At 55.4% G+C, this 11,410-nt stretch overlaps 1 protein-coding gene across 2 annotated transcripts in view; it reads right to left on the bottom strand.

Annotated features, from left to right (window-relative positions):
* Nucleotides 1-11,315, bottom strand: part of RPS6KL1 (ribosomal protein S6 kinase like 1) — a 16,318-nt gene extending 5,003 nt beyond the window's left edge. The window contains exons 1-6 of one of the 2 annotated variants that reach the window (XM_024737900.1): nt 11,188-11,315; nt 9,506-9,790; nt 8,096-8,220; nt 7,018-7,110; nt 1,231-1,278; nt 703-835 (exon numbers count right to left, since the gene is read on the bottom strand). In XM_024737900.1, the coding sequence (XP_024593668.1) occupies nt 703-835; nt 1,231-1,278; nt 7,018-7,110; nt 8,096-8,220; nt 9,506-9,641 (535 nt within the window). In that variant the 5' untranslated portion in view covers nt 9,642-9,790; nt 11,188-11,315. Of the gene's footprint in view, nt 1-702; nt 836-1,230; nt 1,279-6,079; nt 6,359-7,017; nt 7,111-8,095; nt 8,221-9,505; nt 9,791-11,187 lie in introns of those variants that run through there. The other variant, XM_024737901.1, reaches the window with a different exon arrangement.
* Nucleotides 11,316-11,410: the final 95 nt, after the last annotated feature.

Here is an 11,410-nt window from a genome sequence, read left to right as displayed (position 1 = left end):
CCCCCCGTCTTGGGCACGGACCCTTTGCCTTCCAGGTCCTCACCTCTGCTCCCTCTTCTCCCTCAGCCTAGGATGCCCTCTCCCCTCCTCTCCACCCACCTAAAGTGGCCCCAGCCTCACAACCTGGCACAAAATAGGTGCTTAACCCCTAAGGAGATGTAAATTATTCTTAATGTCCTTGGTCTAGGTGGTGGGTTCACCGGTGTTCAATGTATTATAATTTTTTTTAAGGGAAAAAAGTGTAATGAAGCTTAAGTAAGTAAAATAAAAACAAGGCCAGGCACGGACCTGCGACGACTGTATGTCATGACCCAGAGATGTGTACCTCATTTAAAAAAAAGTCATAGCTGATCAATAAATATCTGCTACGTGACCCAGTTCCTGTCCTTACAGCTTCAGCACCATCACCCCACGGGGCCACTCTGAGGGGTGGGCACAGACTAGGAAAGTGAAAAGAGCCAAGACTGGAGGAGAGGGTGACAAAGGGGACATCTGCATAAATGCCCTCTCACCCGCCCAAGATGTGAACATCCTCCCAGGACGTCCCCTGCCCCCCTGGCACTACACAGAAGCCCCCAGCAGCCATCATCCTCCAGGAAGGCTGGGTCCCCTGGTCTGTGCTGGGCATGTGGGCTCGGCAGTTTAAGAGGATGAGACAGGACGACATCCCAAAGGCCTGAGGAGCTGACAGGGCCCCCTCACCTTGCACATGCTCCAGGTGCAGGAAGATGGAGTCCTCGCTCACAAAATACCGCAGCAGCTTGGTCATGTAGGGGACGCCGTGTGGGATGATGGTCAGCCGCTCCCGGCTCACCGCGTGGCACCTGGACAGGCTCTGGGGAGGGAGCAGAGCAGACAGATCAGCTGGGGACTGGCCAGAGGCTGCTCTGCTCTTCAGGGGCAACCAGACGAAGGGTGGGAGCCACCCTGGAGAGCAGCTGCCTGCCCCCAGTTCCTAACCTGACCCTCAACCCTCTTTCCACCCTGGAAGGCAGGCCCTCCCATCTCTGGTCCAAGGATGAGGCAATGTGTGTGTGCGTGTGCGCACGTGCACATTTCTGGGAGGCAGGGTGCATGCTGGGGGCAGAACAAACAGCTGTTGGATTTGGAGGGAGTGTGGGTTTCCCATACGGCTTCTGGGTAGAGGTTCCCCAGGGGGTAGGGGTTTCCAAGAGCTCTGAGAAAGTCCAAAGGGGAATGCAGAACGGCAGGGGGTTGGGCGGCACCTGCCTTCACCACGAAGGTCCCTCCAGTCGCTGGGTCCTGGACCAGCTGCACCTGCCGAGGTCCAGGAGGCACTAGTCAAGTCACATGCTAGTTCCCGGGACTCCATGGCCCCAGCCCCAGCCTCCCAGGGTCCTCCACCAAGGCTGGGCTGGGAGGCCAGGCTTTGGTAGTGCAGAGTGTACCCCCCACCGCCAAACTGACATCAAACCTGTCCTGCTCATCCACCCTTGTTAGATCTGCAGGTCTTAGCTCAGGTACCACCTCCTCCAGGAAGCCTTCCCAACCCTCACGTTAGGCTGGGGCTCCTAATCTGTCTCCAGTGCTCTCTGGGCTCACTCCCCACTGGGCTGTGAGCTCCGAGAGGGCAGGGACCACATGTCCAGCTCTGTATTCCCAGAGGCCTGCATAGGACAGGGAGGTAGTCGGTACTTCCCACATGCATGCTGAGTGGTCCATCCCGGACGGTCCGAGGGTGTCACGGCTGGAAGGGACCTCAGAGCCAGTCACCTTCTCTGATCTCTTATCTTGCAGGTGAAGAAGCCAAGGCTCTGAGAATGTGACCCCAGTGGTGCCCGAGACCTTGTGGTCTTGCCATGCTCCTTCAGGTCTCATCCCCTGCCCCCAGCCCCTTCTCTTAAATGGTCTTTCTTTCTGGAGGCTATCTTTGGAGGGCAGTCCACTCCTTCTCCTGTTGGTTTTGCTTGGAGGCAGTGGTCTGCCAATTGCTGGGCAGAGCCTTGTTTGGAGTTGGGCCCTAGACTCATCTCCATGGTGGGCAGGGGTGGACCCCAGCCATAGGAGAGGACACGTCAGGGGAGGAAAGCGGAAGATTCGGCCCAGATGAGGGGCATGTGGGGAGCAAGGCCAGCACCCTGGTGTTGTGACTTCTTAGCCGTCAGCCTGCCCCGCACACGTTCCCCGTATTGGCACATGGGAACCAGGCCCTGAGGCCAGGCCACTGGGCAGTGACGAAGGCTGCAGCCTAGGATTGGGGTTCAGATCTTGGGTGAGTGAATTGATTTTCTCATCTACCAAACAGGAATTACAAATGCCCACCCTCCCTTATCACTGGTTTGTTGAGGCCACCAATGGGAAGGCCCTTGGAGAATGTAAAGGCGGTGGGAATGTCAGTTACATTTGCCAAGTCACATGGCCTCTGTGAACCTTGGCCTTCTTCACTGCAAAATGGGTCATAGCAGTACCTCCTTCAGAAGGCCATTAGGAGGATTCTATTAAAGCGAGCAACTCAAGTACAGCAGCAGCCTGTGCCTGCCACATAACATGCTCTCAATAGTCTTTAGTGACGATTATTATCATCACAGGGAAACCCCACACTGGCTATACAGCATTTACTCTGCGCTAAGGGCTTTATCTAGGTCATTTAGTTTCATTCTCCAGCCCTACCAGGTGAGCATTACTAGTGACTCATTTTACTGATGAAGAAATTGAGGTTCAGAGAGGTTACGTTGCCTACGGTCCCCCTGCTAAAAAGCAGTAGAGCCAAGATGTGAATCCAGACAGGCTGATCCCGGAGCCCTGGAGACATAACTGCAAATAGGGGCACAACCAGGTGACCTGGTGCATGCCTTCCCCTCTGGGCCTCAGTTTCCCCATCGTCAGTGAGATGAAGGTGGTGGCCTCTGAGCACAGGGACAGCAGGCGTGAGGCATCCCTTCTGACCACTAGAGGTCTCTCCTCCAACAGCCAGAGATGGAGTCCAGCCCAGCCCCGGCTCTTTGGCCAAATTTATGCAAAGCTTGAAAAAGAAAGAAAGAGAACTCTGGGGTCATTTAGGATAATAGAGTTTCCCACAAGTGCTGACACCCCGGATAATTCCCTACTGCCACTTGCCAAGTGGGATTCCCCTCCACCTTGTCTTGTCTTGGGCAAGTCTTCTCGTTTACAAAAAAACAGCAGTGAAGGTCGTGGAGGCCAGAAATAAAACTTGATCAGTACATTGAAACAAGTGTGTTAGAAAAGAGAAGAAAAAATATATATATACACACACATCTATCAAGAAAGAATTAGACCAAACCATTAACAGTGATTATCTTGGAATTAGATAGGATGGTGGGGAATTTTTTTTTTCTTTTCTGTTCTAAACTCCTTTCTCTTTCATGGTATTTCAAAAGGGGGCATTTTCCCATTAAACCAAGCAAATAAAAAAATCCCCTTTCTCTTTTGCTCTGTGCTATAGAGCACTAGTTTGTCCCTTGACCTCATGAACCTCAGTTACATTCTCTGTAAGACAACGATTAAAATGCAGCACGGTCTAGGGACTTCCCTGGTGGTCCAGTGAGTAAGAAAGGCTCGGCACTCCCAATGCAGGGGGCCTGGGTTCGATCCCTGGTTGGGGAACTAGATCCCACATGCATGCCACAACTAAGGGTCCGCATGCCACAACTAAAAGGTCGCACATGCCACAACTAAGAAGTCCACATGCCGCAACTAAGACCTGGCACAGCCAAAATAAATAAATACATATATACCTTTAAAAAAATGCAGCACTGGGCTTCCCTGGTGGCGCTAAAAAAAAAAAAAAAAAAAAAAAAAAAAAAAATGCAGCACTGTCCAGTAGGACTTTCTGCCATGATGGAAATATTATATATCTGCACTGTCCATTAGAAGCCATTAGCCACATGTGGCTATCAAGCCCTTGAAAGGTGGCTGGTGCCACTGAGAAATAGAATATTTAATTTTAATTAATTTTGATGAATTAAAATAGTCTTATGTGGCTGATGACTACTGTATCGGACTGCACAGGTTTATAACCCTTTTCCTCCCCAGGGTGACCGAGCGGGTTTAATGCAACAGCTTGGCAAACTAGAATGGGCCTTATGAATGTCAGGTGAGTATTGCTATCGGGAAGGTGGAAGGCAGTTCTGGTGAAGGGTGCCTGCCTTCATCTTTTTAAAAAAGGAAATGTCGGGCTTCCCTGGTGGCGCAGTGGTTAAGAATCCGCCTGCCAATGCAACGGACACGGGTTTGAGCCCTGGTCCGGGAAGATCCCACATGCCGCGGAGCAACTAAGCCTGTGAGCCACACTACTGAGCCTGCGCTCTAGAGCCTTCGAGCCACAGCTACTGAGCCCACGTGCCACAACTACTGAAGCCTGAGAGCCTAGAGCCCGTGCTCCACAACAAGAGAAGCCACCACAATGAGAAGCCCGTGCACAGCAACAAAGACCAAATGCAGCCATAAATAAATAATAAAAAATAAAAACGGAAATCTCTTTTTTTAAAAATGAAACCCACTGAGTTCTCGGGATTCAGGGACAATGAAAGCTTTGGTGAAACACATTAACCCTTTCTTTTAAAATGTCCACAGTATCAAGGCCAGGAGGACTCCTCCTGGAGCAAACAAATCCAGAAGTTTCAAGCAGGTTCTCAAGCACTAAGGTCCACAGGGGCTGGGCATGTGAGCCAATGGGCAGGATGAGAAAGGGGCCGACGGAGGGCAGGTGCCCCATTAAATCGGGCAGCCCGTCCTCTGCTCCGGCTGACATGAATGTGAGGCAGCATTTCCAGAGCTTCTGATTTCTCAGGATAAGTAGGAAATCTGGACTTCTCTATGAAACCTGCCAATTTTTAAATGCTGATAACTAACAATAATTCAAAAAACACCCCTGTGTTTGAGCCAAAAACACGGAAGTGACTTGGCTGGTCTTCTCTTTCTTCCCCTCCCTGACTCAGGGCCTGGCTCCGGGACAAAGCTCGGCAAATAGGCAGCATTGTCTCTCAAGCCCCCCAGGCTCCCCAAGAGCAGACCCTGGCTCTCCTGGTCTGCTGCCTGCCTAGTCCTTGATCCACCCTCCTTGCTCTTCCCTGCCACCCCCTACCCCTGCCAGTATCTCTTCGGTCCTGAGGGACCCCCCGCTCCCCAGCCCCTTTAACCCTCACAATGGGGTGTTTCTGGGGGCACTCAAGGCTTCCTGAGCGGGGCCCTCTGCTCCCCCTGAGTCTGCGAGCTGCTGCAGGCTGGTACTGCCCTCCCACCTGCCTGCCCAGATCTGCCTGGGCAGAGCTGTGGTATGGAATGTGGTGATACTCATCCAGGCCTGGCTGCAGGGACCTGGGCCCAGTGGCCCCAACACCTCTCCTAATTTGAGGAGATTGGTGTTCCTGGCTTGGGAATGACTCAGAAAAAGGAAGCAGGATTTTAGGAGGGAGGTGGAGTAAGCAAATTGAGTGCCCAAGAAAGTATATAAAAAGAAAGAAAAGAGGGCACTCTCAAGACAGAATGGCTGGGCTTGGCCTGAATTTCTAATTCCCATATGCACAGGCCTCAGTATATGGGATTCCAAAAATGCTTTGCACATGTGTGTCTGGGGTTAAATTCAAATTCGGGGAATTCTGTCACAGACCTCCCTCTTGGAGATTCACTGTGTACCTCTGCATCCTAAAAGCTTGAAACCTCCTGTACTTAAAAAACTGAAGTAATGTAACTTTAACTCACTGTTTCCAAAACTTATTTGACCCAGAACCCCTCTCTCCAAAACACCACTGGTTCGGTGGGATCCCACACGGAGAAACAGTGGTGGCTGTCACCTCCTCCGCCTGCCTGGGGAAGCGGCCAAGCCACGTGGACTCGCGCAATGGGAGGGAAGGGCTGGGCAGATGGAAGCTGCTGGGCCTTGGCTGACAGACTGGGGCCTGTTCCAGGGACCTGGGAGCAGCAGCTGGAGCAAGGCTGGGATGGGAAGCCTGCTCGCCACACACTCTCGTCATTCGCCTTCACGGCCACCAAACTTGTATCAAATGCTTTAGCGTGTGCTAGGCCTTTCCCCCGAATCATTTCACTTTAGTTCCCACATCACGCTGGGTGGGGTGGAGGTGGGTGGGAGGATCCTTACCTCCACTTCCAGATGAGGAAACCAGCGCCCAGACAGGGAAAGGAGCTCGTCTGTGGCCACGTGGTGCCAGCCCGGCCAGCACTTCACCCTCGGCATGTCGGGGAGCACACACCGGTCCCCTTTTCTCTGCGGGCTCCCAGACCCGTCCAAATCCCCCATGAGTGTTTTAAATTACAGGTGCCTGGGCTCAACCCTAGAAATTCTGACTCAGTGGGTTTGGGATGGGGCCCGGGCATCTCTATTTTTAGGAAGCTCCCCGAGGGGATTCTGATAAACAGCCAGTTTGAGGGAAAAAACGCTTTAGCGAATATTCAGGTATCCCTGGGCTGGGGCGGAGAGCGATCAAATATTGGCTCAAATCTCATTTGACCCAACTTGTCTGTCCTTCTGATGAGTGTCCCAGGTTCAGGTTTGGCTGTCAGCTCCTATCTTCCTGTCTGCCCTGAATTAAGGGAAAAGATCCTAGATGGGGTCAGGATGGGGGGTGGCCGGAGGAGCCAGGAGAGAAAGGGCAGAGCTGCCAAGGCCCTGGACAAGGCACCAGCCCACTTCGACCATCCGCAGAACGGGTTTCTGGAGATAAGCGCACTCCTGCCACAGGAACCTCTGGGCTGTGCTAGGTGGGGAGACTCCTGTCTGCAGCCCTGGCGAAGTGGAATTGGGGCAGGCAGGCAGGGCAGCGCGGGCTGGCTGGGCGCCCCGGAGGGAGTGGCTTTCTGCGTCTGAGCTGGCGGGCTGTGGAGAGGAGCTGCGCGCCTCTGCTTTTTCCTCACATTTTCCTTTCCAGAGCTGACTGGTGTGGGCTGGGGTGGAGGAAGGGTGGGGGACCGCCACAGCCGCTCTCCTCCCCTTGGACCCTCTGACCCCTTTCCAACACCTACCCCCCCCCCCAATTATACGTAACACCTCCTCCCACACCTCGGGCGGTGCTCACTCACCTTCCCGATGACGGCAACCACCTTGCAGCCCCTCAGCTGCTCTAGGGCAGAGCTCAGTGTGCGGATGGGCCGCAGCCTCAGGCTGCTAAAACCCTGCAGAGGCAGGAGAGAGCCACGTAGCGGCCTCAGGGTGAGTCCTACTCAGCCACAGCCTTCTCAGCAGGCAGTGGGCAGGGCCCCGGCTGCCAGGAGAGCAGTGGCCACAGAGGGCAGGACCGGGGTACAGGCAGGGCCCACCTCACAGGGACAGACTGAGCAGAGAAGCTGGCCTTGGTCCAGGGTGACCAGGCTACCCTCTCAGCTCGGTCCCCACCTAGCCCTCCTCCCAGACACAGGGAGTTCTCAGGGCTTCAGAAACCCCCTCTCAGAAGCCTCATCCACAGGAGGCAGATACGCCCAGGGAGGGGGGAAGTAACCTGGGAACATGTGCATCTCGGGGAACACGCCTCGAAGACCAAGGCATGTGGCCCAGGCACCTGCTTTGGGGGAAGCAGCTTACAAGGTGCAGCAATCCTAGAAGGGGTGTGTACGTGCACACCTGTGGGCTTGAGAAGTGTGCGTGCATCTTCAACCCTTTCTGAGTGCCCACTGGGTCAAGAAAAGCCGTATGGGGAGAGGACTTTTGCACATTTATATATGCACATATTCATGTGCGTGTATATGCACGTGGGTATTTGTGTCTGCTCCGAATACTCACTGCAGCCCAGCCAAACACAGGGAGATCTGGGAGCCTGAGTGTGCGCATAGGTGAGCACGTGTACGGGCCATGCGTGAGGGTAGGGAGGTGTGTGTGTGTGTGTGTGTGTGTGTGTGTGTGTGTGTGTGTACTCTGTGGGGGCGTAAGACTGGACTGGAGATGATTCACTAAGCGTTTGCAAATGAATGAATTATGGAGAGTGTGGGATAGAGAGGAAGCCAGGAGGGGGTTAGGAGGGCAGCCCCGGCACACACACCAGCCGAGCTGTGCTCTCCACCGTCTGCCTGCCGCCCGGGATGGCGGGCGACAGCTCCTTGGCCTGTGGGGTGAGGGCCTCAGCTCTCTCCCCTCAGAGCCCTCAGGCCTTTGGGGTCTCCTTACCGTGCCAGGGCTGGCTCCACTGCCCAGCGTCCTCTGCAGGTGGCAATTAAAGATCTCCTCCGCCCGCCGCAGGTACTTGGTAATTTTCAGCTTTACAGCCTCACATCTCTCCTTGTTGGGGTCGACTGTGGGGAGGAGGGGTCCTGTCCTTGGGAGGACGCTGGGGTTTGGGCTCCCACTGCCCGCCCTCTGCCCTCCATAGGAGGTAGTGCCTATTTCTGATGCTGCTCAGTGGATTCTGACCCCACCTCTGTCCTTGGGTCCTCCTCTGGATGGGAGACCAGCAGGGGAGGAGGAGGAGGGATGGTGGCAGGAGAGGTTGGGAACCACAGTCGCCACTCAGCCTACAGCACTTTACAGTTGGCACCTACTACCTCGCTGGCCACCATCACAACCTGGGAAGGGACACAGTGTGGATTTCCATGTCCGTTTTTCAGAGTAGGAGACAGAAGCCCCCAGAGAGCACACGTTCTATCTCTGATGCCCAGTGTGAAAGAGGCCAGAATGGGGATCAGGACGGGAGGGTAAAGGAAGTCACTGGACAGGCACGAAGCCCAGGTGTTGAGGGGTCTCATCGGAGGGAGGGTAGGAAGCGTGAATTGGGGCCTGACTCCTACCCCCAGCCTGGCCACCAAGGCCCTCAGGGGTCTCCAAGTGGCCTCAGGGCCAGCCTCTCCCCCTACTTGGAAATGCCTTCCTTTTCCCTGAACAGGCCTCCCCTCTCACCTCCAGGCCTGTGCGGTTCTCCCTCTGGAGCCCCACGCAGCCCTTCAGCTGGACAACATGCCCACCATTCTTCAGTACTCAGATTAGGGTTCTGACTTCTAGAAAATGCCCTATGCCAGCCTAGTCTGGCCTCAGTTTCCCTCTTCCCTCCCTTCAGTTCCTCCTCATTGTTCTTGTCACCTGGGACTATAACAGTCCGTCATCAACTCACCAATCTCTCCCCATTAGAATGCAAGCCTCCCGAGGGCAGGACCCCAGCCCAGCTCCAGGGGCAGGCAAGCTGAGTAAGCTAAGCGCACAGCCTCTGGAGCCCACACCGTTCAAACCCCAGCTTTGCCACTTGACAGCTGTGGAGTCTCAAGCAAGCTAGTTAACTGCCCTGTGCCTCAGTTTCCTCATCTGGAAAACAGGAACAAAAATCATTCCTATATATTTGGAAGTATATGCAAGAACATATACAGTGGTTTGTATTACTGTGAATGGGAAATGAGCTGATACAAGTAAAGCCCTTAGACCAGCGCCTGGTGTATAGGAACCGTTCGATAAATGAGAACTGTTATTACTGTCCTTTGCAGAGGCCCTGCAGGGCCCACACAGAGAGGCCTGCTCGCCCAGCTCAGATGGACAGATGGCGGGATGAGCCCTTCACCACCGGCCTCCATCCCTGCCCAGCCCCAGCCTCACCATTTACGCCTCGGAGCAGAACGTCCACGCCATTCTGGTAGTGGCTGAAGGCTGCCTCATACTCCTCACTGACATCACGCTCCAGGGCCAGCCGGATCTGTGTGGCTGCATCCACAAGGTAGTCGCGCTTGGTCATGTCAGATGCCCCTGGAGTGACCCGGTTGCGAATCTGCTCCCGGTACACTAGGGCCTGGGACCGCACTCATGAGCAGGGCTCGGGGTCCAGGCCAGGGCCAGGGGGACACTTATGGGCCACCAGGCTCATGGCTGCCCTGGAGCAGGGACCTGGAATGAGCAGAGGCATTAGGGAGAATCCTGCTGGGAGTAACACCCCATCTGCACCCTGGTTTCCTCCACTGAGTACTGGGAAGACTGATGCCCACGTCCAAGGGCTGGAGGGATCAGAGCGAATGTGGGTAATATCCCTCACTGAGCCAGATCTTTCCTAAGTGGTGGTAATAACAGAATAATAACATGCTTTGGGCTCTGGGTTTTTTGTTTTCAATTCAAATTCAGTTCATCAAGTATTTCTTGAGCACTTACTATGTGTTGAGCACTGGAGAGAGCTGAGGATATGCCTGCAAAGGGCCTCTATACACATTAAACATGGAGGTCACACACTCTGAGGCTGAAGCCAGGGCCCGGGGCCCAAAGGCCATTCCTTATACTGTTCCCTCCATCCTGCCTGTTCTCCCCTCCCTGGTCCTCCCATGGGAATCTCATTTATCCTTCAAGGTTCGGCTCCATGGCACCTCCTCGAACAGAATGGATTGCTCCTGCTTTATTTCATTTCCCTAGGTCCCGAGGTCAGTGTGGCCAGGGAGTGAGGACCCCCAAGAAGCCAGGCAGAGAGCCGGGCACAGGGCTTGGCCTTAAAGTCTGCGGGCAAATGAGATGACTGAGTGGCAGATTCAGTGCCACTCTGGGTGGAGTTAGAGGAATGAGGTCAGAGCCCAACCAGCCCTAGGGAGGGGATGCCTCTGGCCTCCTGGCTCTGTCTCTGAGAAGGTCAGGAGGCCACGTGGCCTCCAAGGACCGAACAGCAGCTCCTCCCTGAGCAGTGTGAGCTACAAGTGGCCAAAGGGATAAGCGCTGTGTCTTCAGGAAAGGAAAGGGCTCAGAGAGAGGCCAGCAGAGCTGCCTTTGCCCCTCACTGCAGCCTCTGCACCTTCGCTCCCTCAGGCCCCACTGGGAAGGGGCAGGGCCCAAATTGCCAACTTCAGGTCATTTCTGCCTCTGTGGAGAGAGGGAGGAGAGAACAGGATGGGGAGTGGGGCGGGGAGGAAAACCCACATCGTGAAGCCAGCGGGAGCTGAACCCTGGCCAGGATGCGGCCAGGAGGTGGAGGGAGCGGGGAAGGGAAGCCGCACCCTCCCCACTCGGCCTAGTCACCAGGGACATGCCGCGCTGAGTCCTGTGCTCAGAGGCACCAAGGCCGACAGGGCGGGCTGCTCTGTGTCAGGGCCCGGTTTCCGGGACCACCCGCCGGGCCGGGTCCTTCCGGGCAGAACCGCATAGCCGCGCCTGGACCCAGAAAGCGTCGCGTCCGACCCGCGAGTCCCCGGTACGCAAGGTGCACCGCCCCTCGGGGGTCGCCGAGGAAGGCGGGCTGGGGGAGTGAGAAGAGGGGGCATCCTCTCCTAGGGGATGGGGATGGAGGAGGAGCCGGGCAAACACCGTACCTGCCCGAGCCAGGAGCTCGGTCCGCGTGGCCTGACCCAGCCCGGCCGCCACTGCCCCTTCGCCCCCGTGGGGGACGTTGCACCGTGGGCGGCTGCTTTCAGCCCTCCACCCAGGTGCAGGGGTCTGGCCGGATGCAGCTCGGTCATTGGTTGCAGATGAGCTCATCCTCTATCCGTTAGAATAAACCACCAATCAGCGCCCGGCTCGACTTCTGCGGGGCCC

The sequence above is a fragment of the Neophocaena asiaeorientalis genome, unplaced genomic scaffold, assembly GCF_003031525.2.
Source record: "Neophocaena asiaeorientalis asiaeorientalis breed wild unplaced genomic scaffold, Neophocaena_asiaeorientalis_V1.1 scaffold49, whole genome shotgun sequence".
In the NCBI taxonomy this organism is placed as follows: Eukaryota; Metazoa; Chordata; class Mammalia; order Artiodactyla; family Phocoenidae; genus Neophocaena; species Neophocaena asiaeorientalis.
The sequence above is the reverse complement of the archived record's forward strand: the minus strand, read 5'-3'. Positions and strand labels throughout refer to the sequence as shown.